The sequence below is a fragment of the Zootoca vivipara genome, chromosome 17, assembly GCF_963506605.1.
Source record: "Zootoca vivipara chromosome 17, rZooViv1.1, whole genome shotgun sequence".
Lineage (NCBI taxonomy): Eukaryota > Metazoa > Chordata > Lepidosauria > Squamata > Lacertidae > Zootoca > Zootoca vivipara.
Genome location: NC_083292.1, coordinates 30,260,500 through 30,282,765, shown reverse-complemented (window position 1 = coordinate 30,282,765; position 22,266 = coordinate 30,260,500). Strand labels below are relative to the sequence as shown.

General features: G+C 51.6%; 2 protein-coding genes across 13 annotated transcripts in view; one reads left to right on the top strand and one right to left on the bottom strand.

Moving 5' to 3' along the window:
- The first annotated feature begins 703 nt into the window (after positions 1-703).
- Positions 704-13,110, top strand: RCOR2 (REST corepressor 2). 2 transcript variants are annotated; one of them, XM_035098425.2, is made up of 12 exons: positions 704-1,265; positions 3,967-4,023; positions 4,815-4,895; positions 5,848-5,900; positions 6,534-6,695; positions 7,375-7,499; positions 10,310-10,379; positions 11,107-11,322; positions 11,507-11,584; positions 11,709-11,766; positions 12,081-12,319; positions 12,410-13,110. In XM_035098425.2, exons 1-12 carry the CDS (start codon positions 1,151-1,153, stop codon positions 12,749-12,751), a joined length of 1,596 nt encoding a protein of 531 aa, XP_034954316.2. In that variant the 5' UTR covers positions 704-1,150; the 3' UTR covers positions 12,752-13,110. The 2 variants fall into 2 exon arrangements, with proteins under 2 accessions (XP_034954316.2, XP_034954315.2); XM_035098424.2 differs by having other exon boundaries at positions 12,081-13,110.
- A 1,298-nt stretch (positions 13,111-14,408) lies between these two features.
- Positions 14,409-22,266, bottom strand: part of MARK2 (microtubule affinity regulating kinase 2) — a 120,236-nt gene continuing 112,378 nt past the window's right edge. For 5 of the 11 annotated variants that reach the window (XM_035098414.2, XM_035098421.2, XM_035098420.2 and 2 more), the window contains 3 exons: positions 20,562-20,588; positions 17,110-17,154; positions 14,409-16,795 (listed from right to left, as the gene is read on the bottom strand). In XM_035098414.2, coding sequence (XP_034954305.1) covers positions 16,438-16,795; positions 17,110-17,154; positions 20,562-20,588 — 430 coding nt within the window. In that variant the 3' untranslated portion in view covers positions 14,409-16,437. The remainder of the gene's footprint in view (positions 16,796-17,109; positions 17,155-20,561; positions 20,589-22,266) is intronic. The other 6 variants (XM_035098419.2, XM_035098423.2, XM_035098418.2 and 3 more) reach the window with 3 other exon arrangements.

Below are 22,266 nucleotides of genomic sequence, written 5' to 3'. Positions count from 1 at the left end.
TTCACCCCTTTGAAGAAATGGGAATTCTTTTCTTTTCTCTCTCTCTTTTTTAAGACAGAGCAGCTTGTGCTTTCAGAGGACTGATGTGCTCCCTCCCCGCTCCTGACCTTTTCCTCCCCATTCTGCACATCTGGCCTCCACCCTCCCCTTTCTGCGAGCCTCTTGCCCCTGCGTGCCTCCTCTGGCCAGATGTGCAGGCAGGCGGAAGAGTCTGAGGGGAGGTGCTAAGGCAGAGAACTGGAACTACTTTCTCACAGCAGCAGCAGGAGCAGCAGCAGCAGCAGGAGCAAGAGCAAGAGCAAAGCAGCCACAGACTCATTGTGTGAGAGGGAGGGAAAAAGAGATGGTGGCGGCAGCAGCAGTAGGAGACGGCAGCGCCTGCAAATAATCCTCCTCATGCAACTTTTCCTTTAAGTGCCTCACACGCACGAGGGAGGCTTTCCTCCTGATCCTTCTTCTCTTTCCTGGTGATAAAAACTGGGACTCTGGAGAGGATATTCCCTTTTTGTACAAGTTACTGCAGCTCTGAAGAAGAAAAGAAAAGGACAGATCTTTTTTTGAGGGGGGGGGGGGCTTAGGTAGACTTTTAGGACCAAAGGACTTCTCCCCCTTTTATGTTTCCCTAGGATTTTTAAGGTGATATTTCCTCCCTCTCCCTTTTTCTTTTTGCAGATTGGAGAAATCTGGGATCTTAATTGGAGAAGCAGCTTATTTTAGAAGTTATCTTTTTTTAGGTTGCTGCTCCCCCAAACACACATCCTATTTCAGGTGTTAAGCTCCCGACTTTCTCAGAGCATCTCCTACATAACTTCAGCAGTACCGAGTTTCCCCTCATGGTTCATACCCATTACAAGGAAGTTTACAGTAACTTTGGAATGAGAGACAAAATTTCAGAGTGGGAAAGGAAAACCTGAACTCTGTACCTGTAACTCCTACCTTCACTGCAATGGATTTTTACAAGGGGCATTAATTTTCTCCTCTTAATGTTTTAAAGTTGGAAGTTGTGGCAAAGGGGGAGAAGAGACAGAGGAACTTCAATTTTAAAAAATTTAAATAACATACAAGTATTTCAGTTTCCTGAAAGAGGTACGAAGACTGGAAGGGGAAAAAATATCCTTTCCCAGCCTGGTGGTCTGCTGGGACTTGGAAGATGCCTTCCGTAATGGAAAAATCAGGGATCCTGTCCAGAAGCCGGTCCAAGTCAGCCACCAACGGCAACCACCAGAACTCAGAAGATGACAGCAGTGAAGAGGAACACTCCCACGGTAAGCCAAACTGAGCTACATGCTATGCTCACATGAAGAGTTATTAAAAGTGGCTGTTTCTCAAGACTTCATTGTACTCAAGGGGGTGGGAGGATTTGAACCAATGGATGCGTGGGTTGAAGGTCTAAGATGCCCCAGTTAAAAAGAGGGCTGAGAGAGTCCACTGTGTTGTGCTGTGGTGGAACAAAGAGTTTGGCATCAGGGACCCTTTTGGAGCTGGACTTCAGGCCACTGAGCTCATGACACCAATGGCTTTAGTTTGGCTTTTTCCAATAGAGGGGAAAGGCCTTTATTAGGCTCACCTTGCCCTCTACTGGCCACAGAGTGAGAGTGGGCGTGGGAGAGGGAGAGCTGGTAACACAAATGGGTGTGTGTGTGTGTGTGTGTGCAGAGAGAAATCTGGCTCCATGAGGGCTGTGGGGTGAGGTTGTGGGGGCACAGCTGATGAAAAATATATCTAAGAAAATGTTTGTTTTGGGGTGCATATGACAGCAAGTGAGAAACACGTAACTTGGAAAACTGTAGTTTGTAAAGCAACAGAGATGGTGCAGGGAAAGGGGCTAGGAGTGTGCAAAAGAAAGAGACTTACCCTGATTGCAGGAAGCAGATGATGACCTCCTTCAGTGTTGTGACATGAGGCTTCAAAAAGAAGAAAGGGGGGCGCACAGGTGTTAGTCTGGCTCAAGGTGTTCCAAAAGGTGAGGTGCTGTTAGTGAAGTGCATCTTCCCAAATGTCAGCCCAAGCATGTGTTATGCTACTGCTTGGGATCCTTGAATAAAACAGTGTGATAGTTGCCAGGTCACTGTGGTTGGAAGAAACACTTTCCCTTAATCCTTTCCAGTTGCTTTACACTTTAGTGATCACCCACCTATCTTACCTCTGACATTTGATCCTTTTTTTGCCTGTGTGGTCAGACCCAGAAGCACAATGAGGGTGGGGATCCTCTGCAACTGCCCCTTCCTTTTTTTTCACCTTCACCCATTGGCCAGGTTAACAAAGGAGCCAGCTGGGGGCTAGAATTAGAAAGTTGCTTTGGGTTTGAGCTCATAGCTTTATTGTCCCCAGAGCCCTCCCATCATCTCTCTCAAACTCTGTTATGATTTCCTGTACACCTCTGGCTTTGTTAGGCTTTCTCTTCCTCTTCCACCTCCCTCCATTCTCTGTGGGATGTGGTGGTGGAGGGACACCACCCCCACCCCCACCCCCGCCTAGTACTCCACATGTCCACTGGTGCACCTGCAGCTGAACATCTGCTCTAGGAGATATACAGTGCTGTTGATAGGGCTGGATGGGGAGAGACTTTTGTCCATCTGCCACAGGCTATAGAGACACAACACAATTAAAACCACCCTAGTCAGATCTCATTCTCAAAACACATTTTGGACAGAAGCTACCTCAGTGTGTCACCTGCATTCCAAGGTGTGTGTGTGTGTGTGTGTGTGTGTGTGTGTGTTTGATAGTATAACCATGGCCATCCATCCATCAGCAGGTTTTGCTTTAGCTCTCTTGAACTGTTGGATTGGACTGCTGCCTTCTCCAGTTCTCTCTCTCCCCACCTTGAATATTGGATCATGCTCTAGTGAGCTGGGTGGTGATGGTGCATGGCCCTAAGGTGGTGTCATTTGTCTTTGCCAACTGACATCCACCCCTCACCCCACCCTGCCCAACACCACCCTAGAGCTGCCAGATGCACTCTTGGAGGAGGTGCAGATGGTGCCCCCAAGATATATCAGGAGAACCATGCCCCTTCCTGCATCTAGATGCCAAACACATGGCCACATGAGGATCCCATCACTGCCCCCCCAGAAACTGCTCTGTAGGGCACAGTGTGGGTGTTTTCCAGAATCGATATTGAGCCCTTTCAGCAGACACTTGGCCCCCAGCCCAGCATGTGTTTCTTGGCCCCTCTGCCAGAAAGTGAAAGCTCAGGAGCTCCTTGGCAGGACTTTGGCTAAATGTTTCCAGATCTTGCCTGCCGTTCAGCAGCTGCTTGGTAGCTTGGGGTTGTTTTTTTTTAAGGAACAGGAGTTTGCAGAGGGTGGTGGGGTGGTGGAGAAAATACTAGGCTATCCAAAGTTATAGTGAAAATGCTGCATTTGCTGCCTGGGAAGGTTTCTAAGCAGTATCCTTTCTCTTGATGTTTCCCTGGAGGGCTCCCAGGGGTCCTTGCTTCTCAAGTGCCAAAGTGCTTCGGGTGGTGGAGGGTGTGTGCACTGAGTGTTTGTACCAAGATCCTCCTTGTTCATTTGGAAGGCTGCTATGGCTTGCTCAGCCATTTATACTGTTGCCCCCTTGGCCATACCTCCACCACCTTTGAGGATGGAGCAAGGCAGTGATAGAAGGAACACACAAACGCTCCACTGCAATATCTCAAGTAGAGCCAGGACACCTCCCAACCAAAACATGCAATTGCCCCTTCATATACAGTAGAAGTCTCCTCCAAATATTATGCTGGACCACTGAACTTAAAAGCAGTGGAGCGTCTCATTCTGCTTCCTGCACACTCCACATCCCTTGGGAATGTCTTTGGGCATTTGAGGCTATTCAAGCAGGAAGCAGCAGCCAAAAATGAACTGTTCCCATTCCAAGGGATGATCCAACTCCTCTCTTGAGGGCTTGTATCGCTGTCTGAGCCAGCCTTTGCCCTCTCTCCCTTGCAGCAGCAGGTCCTTCAAGCTTGTCTTTCTTGTTCCCTTACAGACAGCATGATCCGTGTGGGAGCAGATTACCAAGCTGTGATTCCAGAGTGCAAACCAGGTAAAGGGAGGGGGGGCACATATAAGCATTACAGATTACAGGAGAGGGTTAAGCAAGAAGGCAGTCATGTTCCCGGCTCCTTCAAATAAAGGCTCTGGCTTAACAGTCCTGGTGGATCATTGCAGTGTCCATTCTGAATCCTCCTTCCTAAGTGGATCCTGAGCATTTCCCCCTAAGGTGAACAAGGGCGACGGGTCCCACCCCCACCCTGCTGCACCAGATGGCTTCTCTCTGACCACCCCCCTCCTGCACCTGGCAGCAGCCCGAAGCTCTAATGCAGTCACACTCTCTTCCAGTGCCAAATCTTTGGCGCCTCCTGCTTACAACCACCCTGGCAACACGTAACTGCTAGTTTCTTGACTTGGAGGCTCCACCTGTCTTTGCTCTTGGCTCTTGGTTCCTGGGTGAGTGGGGTGAAATAACCTCCTCCCCACATGCTGTTCAAGAGTGAAGGGAGGGGTCCACCAAAGTGTTGGATAATACGTAATACAGGTGGGGACTGAAGACATGAGCAGACTGAGTGGGCATGATGGAGGGAGGAGGCAATCACCTACCAGGAAAACAGAGTGAAAGCTGACTGAGCTGGGATAGCTCGCACTGCTGGCTAGGATACTGGAGAGAGGTTGTGTTTGTGTAGCCACCAAGCCATCCACTACCGGTACTTGCTTCAGCACAAATGCATTCCTCTCTCACCACCTTGATTTTCAGCAGCAGCAGATGATGATGAACCTATCAGGAGATCCTTCCCAGAGTGCTTAAAGCTTTCTCTTCCCTCTGTCTTTGTAATTCAGAGAGCCCAGCTCGCTACAGCAACAAGGAGTTGAAAGGGATGCTCGTTTGGTCTCCAAATCATTGTGTCTCTGATGCCAAATGTGAGTTGCTCCTCCCTCTTTGTGTAAAAAATGGAAAGGCCAGGTCAGATCAATGGCTGGGACTGGGCCCTGCACACTCCTGTGCAGCTCTCCTCCCTTCAGGGCATGTTGGATGTTCCAACAGCCTTTGCTCCCTGGCCTGGATTCTGAACCAGTTCCAGAATCAACCAAGAACCAGCCTGGCTAAAATAGGGGTGGGGGTGGGGAAATGCATTCCATCTTCAGCTGGTAACAGAGCCTCTGATTGACAGCTCCCCCTTTCCCCCCCTCCCGGGACTCCTAGAAGCAATTACCGAGCGGCTGGTGTGCTGCCTCCGGCTCCTGGGTTATTAATCTGGCTGGTGCAGGCAGCTTGGGGGGGGGATGGTGTTGCTGCCTATGCTGAAGCAGAGGCCCAAAGTTGGGGTTCCGCTTGTCCAGGTAGTGCTGTCGCTTTTGAGGAGGGCAGCAAAAGATTGCTGCATGGCCAATTGTCACCCCAATGGCTTTGTCATTAAGGGCTTGTGTGAGAATATTTAGTATATCACATGTACATAATATATTTTACAGTCACTCTTTCCACTTCTGTGGGGGATGCTTCTCCCCTCCTTCCCAAATATGAATTCACCTGGGACCTGCAGTCAAATCTCTTGGGCAGTTCTCTTGTAACACAGATCTAGTGTGTGCTGGACCCTCTGGCCACATGCCTGCTTTTATGTTCCTCTGGAGGGCGCAGCACAACAGAGCACTTCAATTTTCTCCCCTCTTTGCTAGCAGGAGGGGCTCCTCACCGGAAGCCCCAAAAGTGGTTGTGGATGTCATGGAAGAGGAGATGATCACTGCCATCCCCACCGGGCAGGCAGGCAGGCTAGTCAACCACCAAGGGAAAGAGATGTCAGAGGATGAAGCATCTACGGTACATCTTCTCTGTTTACCTCCCCCAGCATTGACGGTTGCCTCTTTCTCCCTCTAGTGGACAAATATATTGCCATGGCCAAGGAGAAGCACGGATACAACATAGAGCAGGTAGGAAAACCAGAACAAACTGGATTCCCTGGGTGGTGCTTCAACAAGTTTTACTTGGAGTAGACTCATTAAAATTAATGGAACTAACTTAGTGGTGGTCATTAATTTCAGTGTAAATCTTAAGTTGAATACAACCCTTTGTTTCTTGACCCTAACTCAACATTTCTGAAATCCTACAAATTCCATAAGAGCAGAGCAAATTACACAAAATTAGACATTGTTTGATCGGGTTAACCAAATTAGATTTATTGGACACTTCATTCCATTTAGCATCAACTTGTAAGCCAGTAAAAGCTTATTGGAAACAATGCTACCCAGTCTTAAGATAGGCATTTTCTCATAGCAAATAATGTGATACCACAGGACCAGGTGAGAGGTTGGCAGAAACATTTAAGAGGGATCCCTCCCCCAAGAGCTGACAAACGTGCCATTCCATGGCCAAAGGTAACCCTTCCTAGCCCATCTCTCTTTCACTGACCTGCTTGCCATCACTATCTTAACCTCTAAGGTTATCTTCAGAATTGCCAGAAACTTAGGTATCGCCAGACTTTCTGGAGCCACATTTTCAGGAGTGACATTCCATTGCTGGGACAGTCACTCCTCTCTTACCCATTGCCTTCTTTCCTCCAACAGGCTCTGGGGATGCTGCTGTGGCACAAACACGATGTGGAGAAGTCCCTGGCTGACTTGGCCAATTTCACACCATTCCCTGATGAGTGGACGGTGGAGGACAAAGTCCTGTTTGAGCAAGCCTTCAGCTTCCATGGCAAGAGTTTTGCTCGAATCCAGCAGATGGTATGTGTTCCCCTCTTGCTGGTGTAAGTGGCAGGGTGGCTGGGTCCAAAGAACAATCTTCTCACAAGTGTCCAGTGCCAGGTTGGTCTTGTCAGCCCCTTCCATAGCCCCACTGCCACCTCCTGGCTGTTCTCTGGGTGAGCAGTGAAGGAGGGGAGCAGCCTCTCCTAACTCTCTTGGCCCTGGTTCAGTTGGCCAAGAAGAAGAGGGCAAGGAATGGGAAATAGGGACAGCAGCAAGGTGGAGGTAAGACTGAGGGTATCTTGCATAAGTCCCCCTCCAAAACCTGCGACCAGATATGTGCCTATATTGACAATTTACCAAACTGTTTCAAGGCCTGCTGTTTGAAATCAAGGGCTGGCTGCACCATGATTTTCCACTGTTCTGTATAATAGTCTCCCCTTTTCACTCTGTATGGGGAGCCAGCTTGTGCAATTATATGGGCTGATGGTTGTTTCTGGACCAGACTCCCCATTTCACTAATCCCATTCTGGCACCTCTTGTCTCTCACACACAATATACGAATGACCCAGTGCCACAGCTCTACCCGTTAACTCTGTATTTGAGCATCACTCCGTGGCCTAATTACATGCCTATTAGAATTACCTTGTGCCACACAGTAATTCAAGTTTTGGCTGCCCTCTTCTACTCACCGTTCCTCCTGCGACTCCTTGCTTAGCTTCCTGATAAGATGATTCCCAGCCTGGTGAAGTATTACTACTCCTGGAAGAAAACCCGGAGCAGGACTAGTGTGATGGATCGGCAGGCCCGCAAGCTGCTCAGCAAGAAGGAAAAGGATGACAGGTCAGAGACCAAGAGTGCATGTACGTGGGATGGATGGGCTTAGCAGGCTTGTGAAGGAAAGGGTTTGTAGCAGAGGTACTGGGTGGCTGGGCCTGTCACAGAGCCAATAACTTTGCCTTCAACCCCAAAGCAGTTTCATTAGTGGGACCCCACCAATTAATGGAACACTTCAAATCAGTTTCTGAGGCAGGGAGCCTGCCCAAACCCAGTTAAGCTGAATATAATGTCAAGATTTGCCCATAAAACCAATTACAACTTAGCAAGGACAGAACCAGGCAAAATGTTGATAATAATAATAATAATAATAATAATAATAATAATAATAATATATTATTTATACCCTGCCCATCTGGCTGGGTTTCCCCAGCCACTCTGGGCGGCTTCCAACAGAAAAATAAAATAACTAATTAAACATTAAAAGCCTCCCTAAACAGGGCTGCCTTCGGATGTCTTCTAAAAATCTGGTAGCTGTTTTTCTCTTTGACATCTGATGGGAGGGCATTCCACAGAGCGGGTGCCAGTACCGAGAAGGCCCTCTGCCTGGTTCCCTGCAACTTGGCTTCTTGCAACGAGGGAACTGCCAGAAGGCCCTCAGTACTGGACCTCAGGCAGAACGATGGGGGTGGAGACGCTTCTTCAGGTATACTGGACCGAGGCCATTTAGGGCTTTAAAGGTCAGCACCAACACTTTGAATTGTGTTCGGAAACATACTGGGAGCCAATGTAGGGCTTTCAAGACCGGTGTTATGTGGTCTCGGCAGCCGCTCCCAGTCACCAGTCTAGCTGCCGCATTTTGGATTCGTTGTAGTTTCCAGATCACCTTCAAAGGTAGCCCCACGTAGAGCACATTGCAGTAGTCCAAGAGAGAGATAACTAGAGCATGCACCACTCTGGCGAGACAGTCTGCAGGCAGATAGGGTCTCAGCCTGCGTACCAGATGGAGCTGATAGACAGCTGCCCTGGACACAGAATTGACCTGCGCCTCCATGGACAGCTGTGAGTCCAAAATGACTCCCAGGCTGCGCACCTGGTCCTTCACGGGCACAGTTACCCCATTCAGGACCAGGGAGTTCTCCACACCTGCCCACTTCCTGTCCCCCACAAACAGTACTTCTGTCTTGTCAGGATTCAACCTCAATTTGTTAGCCACCATCCATCCTCCAACCGCCTCCAGGCACTCACACAGGACCTTCACCGCCTTCACTGGTTCTGATTTGAAAGAGAGGTAGAGCTGGGTATCATCCGCATACTGATGAACACCCAGTCCAAACCCCGATGATCTCTCCCAGCGGCTGCATATAGATGTTAAAAAGCATGGGGGAGAGGACAGAACCCTGAGGCACCCCACAAGTGAGAGCCCAGGGGTCTGAACACTCACCCCCCCCCACCACTTTCTGAACACGGCCCAGGAGGAAAAGCGGAACCACTATATAACAGTGTCCCCAGCCCCCAACCCCTCTAGACGGTCAAGGAGGATGTTATGGCCGATGGTGTCAAAAGCCGCTGAGGGATCCAGCAGAACAAGGAAACAGCTCTCACCTTTGTCCCTAGCCTGCCGGAGATCATCAACCAGTGTGACCAAGGCAGTTTCAGTCCCATGATGAGGCCTGAATCCCGACTGGAAGGGATCCAAATGGTCCGCTTCTTCCAGGCGTACCTGGAGTTGTTCAGCAACCGCTCGCTCAATCACCTTGCCCAAGAATGGAAGATTTGAGACTGGGCGATAGTTGGCCATATTGGCCACATCTAAAGATGGTTTTTTAAGAAGCTGTTTAATAACTGCCTCTTTCAGCGGGTCTGGGAAGGCTCCCTCACAGAGAGAAGCATTCACCAACCCGCGAAGCCCATCACCCAGTCCTTCTCGGCTAGCTTTTATAAGCCAGGATGGGCAAGGATCAAGGAGAAAGGTGGTTGGTTTCACTCGTCCAAGCAGCCTGTCCACATCCTCGGAGGTAACAGATTGAAATTGATCCCATGCAACTTGACTAGACAGATCTCTAGCACTCCCCCGCCCCTGCCCTGCTTCCATGGTGGAGTCTACCTCTTCCTGAATCTGAGTGACTTTATCTGCAAAAAACTTTGCAAAATAGTTGCAGGAGATCATGTGGCCCGTACTGGGCCCCGATGGAGCAGATGGTTCCACTAAACTGCAAACCACCTGAAAAAGTCTCCTGTTGCTGTTTTCTGCAGATGCAATAGAGGCGGTGAAGAAAGTCTTCTTCACCGTCGCTACCGTCACTTGGTAGGCTTCACATTGAGCTCTAACCCGTGTCCGGTCAGCTTCATGATGAGTTATCAGCCACCGGCGCTCTAGCCATCTCAGCGATTGTTTCATTGCCCTCAGATCTGTGGAAAACCACGGGGCTGTCCTGGCTCCATGCAATTGGAGAGGGCTTGGAAGTGACTACCTTGTATGCAATACTTGGGTGGACACAGCCTGGACTTCTAAAACTCCAAGACCCCTGCTTGGGCTAACCACTGCATCACTGTAAACTTCTTGTTTTTTAAAAAATAAGTATGTGACAGAATTCCAAACTTTTCTCCTGCAATTTAAGTCTCTCCCACTGCTTGGGAAAAAGTGGGGGCACAAGCAAAGATGGCCAGAAGTTTGTTTTTTCCAGTGAAGCCGAGCCAGGATGCAATGAACAGCAGGAATTACTGCCTCCCAGAAGAGCTCAAAGCAAGGATGGCAATAGCTCACTAGGGGGAAGAGACCTATTTGGAGAAACCAGAAAAAGACTGCAGGAGAGGCAAGTTGTATTCTGGAGCAAGCAGAATAACTTCTAATGTCTGCTGCATTTCCCCTACAGTAATGATGAACTGGAGGAAGGACGGCAGGCTAGTGAGGGTGAATTTGATGCCATGGATCCCAAGAAGGAGGTAAGGGGAATGGCCACTAACAGGTCTAAACTAAGGGTGGCTAAGGGTCAACATGGTTCCAGTACCTTCAACGGCAAGAAAACAGGCAAGCTTTGAAATAAACTCAGTTCACATCATTGAAGGTGTTGGAATAAGTGCTAGTACAATAATGCTGTTGGTAGTATGAAATTTGGCTTTTTCAATTTCAGTGTCCTGAATTTTAAAAATTAGCAAAGTTTTCACTTTGCTATGAAAATGTTTTTTGGTATTGTTTTTTTTTTAAAGTACAGGGCACACAAAGTCCTGAATTTATTAGGATGATGTCATGTGGCAAGGAACATTAAACTGCTTAGAAGAGCTGTAACTGAATGACAACTGTATGTCAAAGGAACTGGGTGGGAGAGGACTGAGGACTGGCCGATACATTAACCTAAGGAAGATGGGGTTGTAACCAGTGAAGTTCTACCTGGGGGGGGGGGGTCGACCTACTGAAATTTATGAACCTAAGTTAGTCATGTCTATTAACTTCAGTGGATCTGTACTGAGTACAACTAGCACTGGATACAACCCAAGGAGTTACCCCTGCCAAGACTGATTACAATCCAGCTCCTCAAGGAAGCAGCATTAAAGGGCATGGGAGGAAGAGCTGCAGTGGGGCAGTAAAAACCATGGTAAATTTGAAGGGAGGTGGCAGGATGGACTCCTGTTCATGTTCAGTTTTCTCTCACTCTCATTCTCTCCTCTCCAGCCTAGTTACCAGAAGCCCCTGAACAGCAAGCCAGGGCCTGTGAAGAAGGAGGTGCAACTGTCACAGTATCGGCACCACCCACTACGCACTCGCCGGCGTCCTCCCAAGGGCATGTACCTGAGCCAGGAGGACATTACGGGCCTGTCTGCCAGCCCCGACATGGCTGTTCTCACCCTGCGCCACCTGGACTCCCAGCTGGTCTCCCTCAAGCGCCAGGTAGCAAAATCCTAAGTGTGTACACGTGGTCACAACTTGCTGCCTGCCTCCCAATGAGCATGCACCGCCCCTTAGGGAAAACCTGTTCTCCTTTTCATCTTCCAAAGAATTTGGGCTCTTCAGACCATGGGGGTTGGGCAAGGGAGCTGTTGCCTCCTGACCTTCCAGTCTCTGTCCATACTAGGTACAGAGCATCAAGCAGATCAATAGCAGTATGAAGCAGGCGCTAGAAGGTGGAATAGACAAACTACGGCCACCTGAGGTGAGTGTGCATGCACAGGCAAGCTGCCCTTTTTCTGTAATGGTAGTTTCCAGATTTCGCTGTTTGGGGGAGGCATAAGAGGGAGGGAGGCAAAGCTCAGACACGCTACTTTTCTCTCTTGCAGACAAACATCAAGTTTAATTCACGCTGGACAACAGATGAACAGCTGCTGGCTGTACAGGGTGAGCCTTCAAGGGCAGGTGGGAGCCCATGCAACAAAGAGGTGACAGGCTGCCTCCTCTTAGCAATGCAGGGCTGAACTAGGAGAGGATGGATGGGTTATTCCCCTCCATTGTATCAGAGAAGGGTATTGGTCTTTGGGATTCGAGGGCCAGGGTGCAGGTCATGATCACTCTAAAGTGGCACCCTCTATACCAAACTTCTCCACCATGGATTGGGGGCCTGGAGACACAACAGTAGGTAGCTGGCTTGCCAAATGGTGGCATTTGGTTATGTTGTGGGACGGTGCAAAAATCACCTCTCTTTTCCTGCTCAGCCATCCGAAAATACGGCAAAGATTTCCACGCCATTGCAGAGGTGATTGCCAACAAGACAGTAGCCCAGGTGAAGACTTTCTTTGTCAGCTACCGGCGCCGGTTCAACTTGGAAGAGGTGCTGCAGGAATGGGAGGCTGAGCAGGAGGGTGTGGGGCCGGCTGCCCCCCAGGGTAGCTCCCCTTCCCAGGACCAAAAGAGCTCTAGCGCTTCATTAGCAAGCAGTGAGGAAGAAGACGAGGTGAGGAGAGGGGCTGCTCCCCAGTATCAACACTGCACAGACCTCTTGAGCTTCTCCAGCACTGAAAGTTCTCCTTCTGCCCTTTTGCAGGTACAGATCACCGCGGTGTCCCGTTCCTTGCAGCAGCAGCAGCCGCCGCCACCACTGCCCCCTCCGCCACCACTCCCAGCGTCTCCCCGGCCACCCCCTGCTGCCCTCTCACAGCCACCCCCTTTGCTGAGGCCCACACTTCCAACAGCACCCACGCTGCACCGCCAACCCCCACCACTGCAGCAAGGCCGCTTCCTGCAGCCCAGACTGTCGCTCAACCAACCGCCACCCCCACTCATTCGGCCAGCCACCTCGCGACAAGCGCCCCGCAGTGGCCAGCACCCCCCATCACTCCTTGGTGGGATAGGAGAGCCCCCTCCTCCCTCCTCCAGCTCCCTCTGAGGAGGGGTTTCAGAGTGCTTCCTTTAACATCTGTGAGCCTGGCTCCACAACAGTCACAGCTGGGATTGGTACAGTCCTCCTCTCCCCCCACAAGGTGTGCATCGGCTGTGGTGGTCATGAAAAGGGAAAGGGAAGGAGGGGCTTCAGAGTCCCAACTGTTATCTGACCCAGTTCAGGTAGCATCCAGAAAGCTGGCAAGGAATCCCAATCCCCATGTACATTGGGGTGGGTGTGGGTTTTTTTTTCTTGGGAGGGGAGGGAAGAGAAAGAAAGTGATAGGACTAGTAGCTTGGGGTGGGCTTGGATTATGTTTACACTTTTGCAGGATCAGTTGCGTCAGTGCCTGTGTGAATCGGGGATTGGGGGGGAGGGCAAGGGGAGGTATGTCAGAGTTGACACAGGTGGAAGCTTGGGGGGAGGGGGAGGAAGGAGGGGAGATTTATGCCTGATCAGACTGGATGCAGAGGCAAGAGTGCTCCCAAGTAAAGATGCCCCTCTCTGCAACAGCAAGTTCCCTTCCTCTCCAGTTTCTATATGGAGATTTGGAAGGAAGTGGGGAGGGAATGAGTGGGAGCCTGATTTGCTCTGTATTTGCCTATCCACCTTGCCAGGCAGGAGTCCCTGGCAGCAAAGATGTAACGGTGGAGGTAGCAGCAGCCAGGTTCCCTAAAGAGTAGGATTGGGCAGTCTTCTGTGTATGATTCCCCTCCAAGGCCCCACCCACTGCTGGGAGTCTTTTGTTGTTGTTGTTGTCGTCCATGGAGCATTTTCAATAAAGGTATTTTGTTACAACTGCCTGGTCTTTCCACCCTGTGTCTAGCTTGGGAGGCAATGAAGCATGGGGGAAGTGTGTGGCATTCACAATTGCCCAAATCAAGGCAGAAGATAAATTCTGTGCTCTAGCAAAGGGCTGTCATGTCTCAAGATGCATGTCGGAGATAAGGCTTCCCCCTCCCCTTCTGAAAAACAGGTCTGGAGCTTATGATTTTTCTTCTTTGGCTTTTAATAAGAATGGAAAGGGGAGAATCAGGCAAGCTACTTGGTCACAAGCAAGAGGAAGGAGGTCTTTGCCCCGTCAGCCTCCTCCCAGGCATGGTCTTCCAAAAAAGGTGCTCTGATCCTGTCACAGACACAGCTTTGCCCAGGATGAGTCCTGCCAGCCACAGCAAGATGAACACAGCAAAGGCCAGAAGGAATTGCATATGTGGTGACATCAAAATTGCCACTCCCAGAGCCTTTAGCAATTCGCCCTGCTGTAACAGGGACAGAGGGAGCCTCTTGGGGAACACTGCATCTCCTCAGAATACAAAAACAGTTCAGGGCATCACAGCAGGCCACAGCATTTTATGTTGTGGGTGCCACACTGCCCCTCTTAATTAGTTCCTTCACCAACTGTTGCCTGGTCAGGGCACAGAGCAAAAAGAAACAACGCAAAGGGGGCACAGAATTAGCATTCCACATTCAAGGGGAACCACTGGGCACTTGGAACAGCTGCACCTAGGCCTTGCTTCTCATCACCACAACCCCATGGAGCCACCCCCACCCACTCTTGACAGGATGGTACCAAGGCTTGTAGCCTCCCAGGGAGTGGAAGCACATCTCCAGGCAAAGTGCTTGGGGAGGGAGGTGGGAACAGAGGAAGCCAAGGCCAGGCAGGTACTTTCTGGAAAGTTTTAATCTAGAACCTGTAAAACTACATCAAACGGCAGCGTCCCTAGAGGAGGGGGGATGAACAAAAAAGGGACATGATTTTTTTTCTTTTTTTTAAAAAAAGGCATTTTGTGATCAGAATTAAAAAAAAAAGTAACCACTCACAAAACCGAGGTATCAGTACAGTTATATACAAACCAGATTTGTGTGTGTGTGTGACAGTGGTGGGGTTGAAGGAGCTCAGTACAGACTGCCAGGGTGGGGAGCCCAACCACCCCAAAGAGGATTGAAAATACATTCTCAAGTGGTGATATGACAATGGAAGAAACCCAGCTTGAGGGGTGGTGTGGTGAAGGGGAGGGAGGAACAAGAGAGGTAATTGCAGCCAGGGTCCCATTTTTCTCTTGTGCTTTGGAAAGAGGAGGGGAAAAGCTGGCTTGTCAAACGGGAAGGTGAGTTTTTTTGAAGAGGGAAGGAAGGGCAGGCTGTGCTATCCTGCTTTTGTAGATGCAGGGAAGGAGGTAAATGGGAGGGGGAGCTCCCCTTATCTTCCACCATACCGGTGACCACTGCTGCAACCACTACCTGGGCAGGGAGAGTGTTAACAGAGCCCCCCTACATACCACACCACAAAGCTCTTCCTCTTGCCCCCAAACATTAGCATGACCTGTGTATGTCGTCTTCCGTAATGGAAAGACTGGGGCAAAAATATCTGTTCCCCCAGCTAATGACCCCTCAGGCAACTCTCCCCACAGGCAGATGGTGCCACTTGCTTTAGTAACAGCCAAAGCCACTCTCGGGCACAGAGGAAAAGAAGCCAAGTATGAACACGTGTGCAAAGTGTCTGGTGTGTTCCAGAGCATCTTGGGTCAGGAAGAAACATGCTGAAAGTTATCTTAGCCTGGAAGTGCTGGAGACAGGGGTGGGGGTGGGGGCTTGGGGTCAGAACCAACAAGCAAGGCACCAGCAAGACTGTGATGGGGCAGCAGTTCTAACCATGATGCTGTGCAAGCTGTCAAAGCCCATAAAAGAAACTGGCTCGGGCTGAACAAAGGAATGCTCTGCTCCCAGAAACCCTTGCTAGCTTTATGCTGTTGCTCCTGGAGCTTGCAGGGAAGAGAATTGCTGGGGGGGGGGAGGGTCGTCAGAGGTGAAGAAATGGACTGCTGTGGCTTGGAACACTCCCCACCCTTTGCTCTTCCAAGGTGGGAGGCAACCATATGCATGGCTAGAATCTCCACCCCACTCTTCTTATAGGGGGTCTCAGGACCCCTGCCAGAAGAAGAGCAAATTGGAGGACTATACTCCTTCCAACGGCCTTGCCGAAAACAGGCCCTGATCTCTGGGAGCAGAACTGGCCGAGAGTAGGAAGGGGAGGAGAGGGCAACCGCAGAACCATCCGAACCCACCACTGTCCATCACTGGCCTGACGGGGGAAACCCCAACTCTCCCAGGGCATGAGCGAGCACACACTCGGCAGCTGAAAGCCCACCACCAACACAAGGAGCGGAAGAGGAGGGTGCGAGTGAAAGGCATTGTGGGAGGTAAAAGGCATTGTGGGGGAGGGCGAGCTCTGGCAGTTGAGGCGGGGTGTCCACTTATTTCCCCATCTTTGCTTTTTGCTGTGTTTGGTAAAAATTTAAAACCCTGTCTCATGTGCAACAACAAAAAAATAAAATAAAAGGAAAGTACCATGGTCGCCACGGAGACCAAAAGGGATGCCCCCCAACACAGTCACTATAGAGACCAACAGCCCTTGGTACGCTCCCACTACTGTTGCCACGGAGACGGGCTGGGTGGCTGCCAACCACTACCCCACGCACTCTGTCTCCATGGCGATCCAACAGCGGGGGGGGGAGAGTGATGGAGAGGGGGGATGTCCCCAAACATCCAGCTGCCGCCCCCTTTCCCTGCCCCCCAATCTCTGTCCTGCACCAGGGTATCGAAAAACAAACCCTTCCAGAGTTAAAATTGCAGCTTTTTACTCCTAACCCCCACCCCATGCGCGTGCAGGCTGAGCCCCCCCGGGGGGCCTGTTAAAGCTTCAGTTCGTTAGCGATTTTTGAGGCAATGTTCTTGAAGGCCATGGAGGTGCCCGATATCCGCTTGAAGCGGACGCCGTTGAGGGAGAGGCGGGGGAGCTTGCACACCTCCATCTCCCACTGGACAAAGGCCTCGTGGCCCGGCGCTCCGTGCATGCACAGAAGCATGTACTTCTCCTGCAGCTCGCACTGGCAGTTGTTAGCGTCCAGCACTTTCCGGATCTCCTTCATCATCTCGTTGGGCTCCATGGAACTCGTCGTCTTCATGCTCCAGGTGAAGCGCAGCGAGCGCGGCTTGGCCTCCCGGTTCTCGTCCCGCTCCTTGTCGCCGCTGCTGCCCACCATGTGAGGCCTGAGAGGGTAGAGCGAGACAGTGAGCAGAGAAGGGCGCCCTCCCCACTCGGCCCCTTCAGCTGCCCCAGAAGCCAAGCTTGGTCGGCAACCGAGAGCTAGAGAGGGGAGGGAGAGAGACACACACACACACACGCACACAGAGACGCTAAGTAGTAGTTTGGGAGTGACAGAAGAGAGAGACAGGCACACATACGGAGGAGACTGAGAGGAGGTGCCAGGGAGCAGCCTGGCCCTGCTGGAGAAACAGACAGAGTGGAGCAAAGGCTTCCCCCAAAGGCTGGAGGAGGCCCTGTGACACTGGCTGCATCTCACCTGAGCGTCTCCACACGGTCTTTGCTTTCGGGCTCATGCAGGTTCCTCAAAAAACAGAGCAGGAGAACAAGGTATCAGGCACCCTCCAGTCAGCAGCTCCTAGACCTGATCTCCTTTTCTCCCAGGGGGCAGGGGGACGAGTGTGCATCTCCGGCAGGGGGGAGGGGCAACTCAAGACACGGAAGGGGCTGGTGAGGGCGTCATGAGGGCTGATGCCAAGCCCACAGGCTCCCGGCGGCATGCAACACTCTTGCGCGGCATGCTGGGAAGTGCGTTTTGCCAACATGGTGGTGGGGAGGAGGGCATCTGGGCTGGCTGGTTGCAGGTGTGGGATGAGCAGCGGCACCTCTCTCCCTGGTCCCTTGGCACAAGGAGAAGCCACAGCCAAGCAAGGGAAAAGAAGAGGAGCTGGAGCGGCAGGGGAAGAGGTTGTGCTGTGATCACCAGCTCAAAGCACACCTCTGCCACAAACTTGCAAAATGAGCCATGATCTCTCTTGGCCTCCATCTGCAACACCAACCCTAGCCTACCTTACAGGGTTGCTGCAAGGACCATGGAGAGAATGCACACATTAACACTCGAAAATCAGTATACTGTATAGGAAGCTGCTTTATATGGAGTCATACCACTGGTCCATCTAGCCCAGTACAGTCTACACCAGGCGTCAGCAACGTTTTCCGGCCATGGGCTGGATCATTTCCACTGATGTCGGTCCGTGGGCCGGACAGGCACAGAAGCGATTTGTGGTGTTGTGCTGCCTATTTTCGGAGCGCCGGAAATCGCTTCTGGGCATGTGCAGAAGCGATTTTGGGCGTCTGGGCATGCCCAGATGCTGTTTCTGCAGCATTTTCAGCACCACTTGGTGAGTCCCCGCGCCCCGCTGCGCCGGTTTAGCGCGGCGGGGCGCGGGGACTTGCCGAGCAGGCGGCTCGGTGACCGGGCGGCTCTTGGGCCGGATAAACGGCCTCTGTGGGCCGCATCCGGCCCATGGGCCAGAGGTTGCCGAGGCCTGGTCTTTACTGACTGGCAGCAGCTCTCCAGAGTTTCAGGCAGGGAGTCTTTCCCGGCCTTACCTGGAGATGCTGCTAGGGAATGAACCTGGGACTTTCTGCATGCAAGGCAGATGCTCTACTATGAAACTACAGTGCTTCCCTTGTGGTCCTCAATGCTAAATAGTATTAAATCATGCTCTAGGAATTCTAGACATTATTGCAACATAAAGTAAATGGCTTGGGAGGTGCTTCCCCTCTCATCTGAGCACCACTCCCCAAGCCTAAAAATACAGTGTGCCCAACTCTGCACCCGCTTCTTAGAAACTTGCATCATAACCCACCTGCCCACTGAGACTAGCAAATGAGGAGAGCGTGCTGATGGCACCACCATGCAAGAGCGAAGGAAGAGCACAACCCTTGCCACGGTGGCTTCACAGTTTGCGGAATCCACTTACGAGTCTCAAGAGATGGCAAACTAAAAACACTTTGCTTTCCATCAGGTTTTTAAGCAGCCCAATGGGCTGTCCTGGGAGAATGGTTTTGTGACATTGAGAGCCAATTTTATCAAAGCTGCCGCTTCACTGGATTCAGGCTCCCAACGTTTAGTAGCATGCACCCTTTTAATTTGGTTTTGGTTATACAAAGCACCACTTCTGGATTTATTTTTAAAGCAACTCCTCCTCAAAGCTCTTCCTGGCGTTGAGGCAAAGTGATGCTGGCCTTTTAAACCGCCCAGATTTTTTTGTTTAAACAGACATTTTAAGCTCTGTCTCTTTCTTTGTTTTGTTTTTGGGTATTGCAGATATTTACTGCTTGCTATTCTGGGTACCCCTTTCTGGGGGATGAAGGTGTGGGTGTGTCTAATCTTTGGCCTTCCAGATTTTGTGGGACTACTGCAAGTCCCTCCATGCCTGACCACTGGCAATGCTGCCTGGGGAAGACGGAGCAAGCAGCTTTTAACACTTGGAGTGCCACAGGCCCCCCACTCCTTGCTATCCTTAAATATTCCAGCCACATCCGCCCATCACTAAGCCATGTGACTTGCAACAGCCAATGGAGCTCCCTCATGCCAGCTCAGATGAGGGAGGGGGCAAGCAAGCAACTTGCTTCTTGATCACCAGTGTGCTTCCTTCTCTGCTCATCCACCATCACCAGGCAGGAGGTGGGGTGGGGGCGGAGGATGGGGGGAATCAAACAATGGAGAAACCTTCAACCCCCCTCCCCAAGCCTTTAACACAGCAGCTGCAGCTGCCTCTTATGGTCCATGGGATCAGAGCACTGGGAGGAGGTCATTTCTAGCACAACCCTCTGTTCAACCCCTCTGTTCTCCTCCCCATCCCTGGTCATCCATCTTATAGCAAGTAGCTCCACAATGCAAAGGTTTTAAAGCACTTGCTGTTCATGAGTAGAGGGGGAGAAAGCCCCACCCCACCCCTACTTTTAGTCAATTTTACCCAGGAGAAAACGTTCCTTGCTGACCCCCAAAGAGAGAAATCTGTTAGATGTTCAGCATAACTTGAAACAATAAAAAAGGTGAAGTAGCCTGAATGAGAAAGGCCAGGGTTCTTGGAATATGCCAGAACCAAAGAGGTATGTAGGGTTCACCCTGTGCCCTGTGTCCTGTGATGCCCAAAGAAACAAGTAAAAACCCACAGTCTTTCAAAGTGGACCCTGCTGACACTTTCTTCAGATTTGTTCCCATGAGGACTAGCAACCTCCCCCTTTCTAAAAAAGAACAAGATTAAAAGGCTACCTACTACAATTGTGTGTGCGTGTTGGGGGGGGGGGGAGAACCAACCCCCAACACACCGACTGCTAGTATCTTCCAGATTGTGCTCAAAACCTGCTACAGGATAATAAAATCTGCTCTTTGGGGCCATGCAGATTCCGAGGCAACCGTCTCCCCACATGTCCGCCCTGAACCCTCAAGGCAGCTGCAAGCAATAGAGGCATAGCGACAGCCCAGCGCCTCCTAACCACCACCATGCAGGGAGAAAGGGGATTAGTTGGGCTGGGGGGTGGGGGGGGTGGGCGTGTGTGAAAGAGAAAAGGGGGAGGGAGAGAAGGGTTTCGGTTAAAGATCAGAGGCCCAGCCTGGGGGACCAAGGAAGATGGCAGGCACCTTTAAAGAGACAGCATGCCCAAGTGGAGGAGGAGGCCCAGCACCGGGTGAGCAAGCAGCCAGCTCATTTGCAGGCGGCTGAGAGGCAGGCCAGAGCCAATGGGGGTCTTTCTCCACCCCACATCCCAGAGGCAGGGAGTTAACAAGCTGCCCCCCCTGTCCCTTTAAGCATGCTCTGTGCACGCACACACACAGACACACACACAGACACCATTAGCAGCCAGAAGGCACAGAAGGGGGGGGGCGGGGAGAGGAGAGGAAGAAGCCGGCAGGGAGGAGGTTAGTACTGCACAGGAGGAGGAGGAGGACAGAACAAAACCAGAGTGATGAACGCCTACCTTCTGGCAAACCTGAAAGACAGATTTCTAAAAGGGAAAAAAAAGGAGGGGAAACGGTGGGTGGGTGGGTGAGCGAGTGCAAAAATGACCGAGTGACAGGAGTGCCAGCCACGCAGGAGCAGGTCAGGGTGCCCCAACCTCCCTCCCTAAAATAGTAATTGGCGGTGGGTGTCACAGCAAGGCCCCCACAACCCTGCCGCCTCACAACCCTCCTCCACCTTAGCTCCCTCCTCCCCGCAAACTTGGGAATCTGAAGAGCCTCCTTTGCTTCAGACAGAGACAGGCCAGAGGGAGGAGGGCTGGGCTGGGCTGGGCCTCCCACTGCCCCCCTCCCGTTGCTGCTGGAAGCTTGCAGAGGGGGAGGGAGGGAGGCCAGGACCCCAGAGGCACTTGGCTGCCCCCCTCGTCCCCAGTCCTGCCACAGTCTAACTCTCCCCACAAAGCTGGGAACAGAAGCTGGGGGTGCGGTGGAAGGGCAGGTTAAACACTTACAGCAAAGGGGGAAAGGGGTTGGGGCAGGAGGCGCTGGGCTGTACAGAATGGCTCCCCCGTCATGCACCATAAAACACTCCCCCCCCCCAATTGAGACAAAAGGCTTTGCCAGGAAACTGTGCCCCATCTCACAGCCCATCCCCTCTCAGGGCTGTACGGGAAAGAGAGAAGCCATTTTGAGACATATTCACACACACATACAAACACCACAAAAATAGCTGCCTTGAGGGACGGTTTCGAGCAGACCCCAGCTGCAGGACCTCCCTGGATGGATCCTCACCGCAGAAGGCAGCTTGTACTGACAGGGTCCAGAAGGTATCTCCTCCACCCTGTCCTGCCAAAAGAGTGTTGCTTGGAAGGGGATGGAGCAGCATTGGGGAACTTCCCTGGCGGCTCAAAGAGCCTCACAAACCCCTGGAAATGTGCTTGGTTGTCACCCTCATAATCTGGGCTGCTCTGCTAAATCCCTGTCCACCCTCCACCCCTGGGATGGCTGGGCTGCAGGTGAGGTGGCTCCCACCCACCCTCAGCTTTGCAGCCTTCCCAGCACCCCAGGTCACTAAAGGAACCATAACAGAAGCAGTGTCTGGGGTGGCAGCGGAGAGTGTGGGAGGCAGGCCTGGCTTGCTCTGTGGCTCAGTTGAGACTCTGCTGGTCTCCTTTTCTGAGCTGCAAGCAGAAATGGGAATTCCCGGGGAGGAGCTCATAAGGCGGCATTCACATGCTCTTGGGGAGAGCGCAAGGTGGCTCCTCCATGGCCTTGAGCTCCGCTGTTGCCGGGAGGAAGGTGACCTTCAGCCCGCTCTTCTGATCTCCATTCCCAGAATGCCTCTCTCTAATGTGGCGCCTCCTGATTGGTCTTAATGTGTCAGGGAAGCACAGGAAGTTGCCATGGAGCAAGTCAGGCTATTGATCCACCTAGCACTGTATCACCTGCAACAGGTGTGAGGAGCCTTTGCCCCCCCACCCAAGATGTTGCTGAACTACAACTCACAGCAGCCCCGCGAAGAATGGCTAATGAGCAAAGGACGATGGGAGTTGAAGTTCAGCAACACCTGAAAGGTCAAAGGCTCCCCCAAACGTTATCTCTGCTGGCCAGAAGTGGCTCTTCAGGGTTTCCAACAGGGGACAACTCCCAGACCTACAGGGAACTGGGGATCAAACCTGAGACCTTCTGCATGCAATGAGCCATGGTTCTCCCCAAGCGTCCCTG

What these genes read in the sequence shown, in the direction of transcription:
- RCOR2 (XM_035098424.2), top strand. Translation starts at nt 1,151, where the DNA reads ATGCCTTCCGTAATGGAAAAATCAGGGATCCTGTCCAGAAGCCGGTCC. An exon ending in TTGCTCGAATCCAGCAGATG is followed by an intron (nt 6,696 to 7,374) that starts GTATGTGTTCCC and finishes CTCCTTGCTTAG; the next exon opens with CTTCCTGATAAGATGATTCC. An exon ending in TGGTCTCCCTCAAGCGCCAG is followed by an intron (nt 11,323 to 11,506) that starts GTAGCAAAATCC and finishes TGTCCATACTAG; the next exon opens with GTACAGAGCATCAAGCAGAT.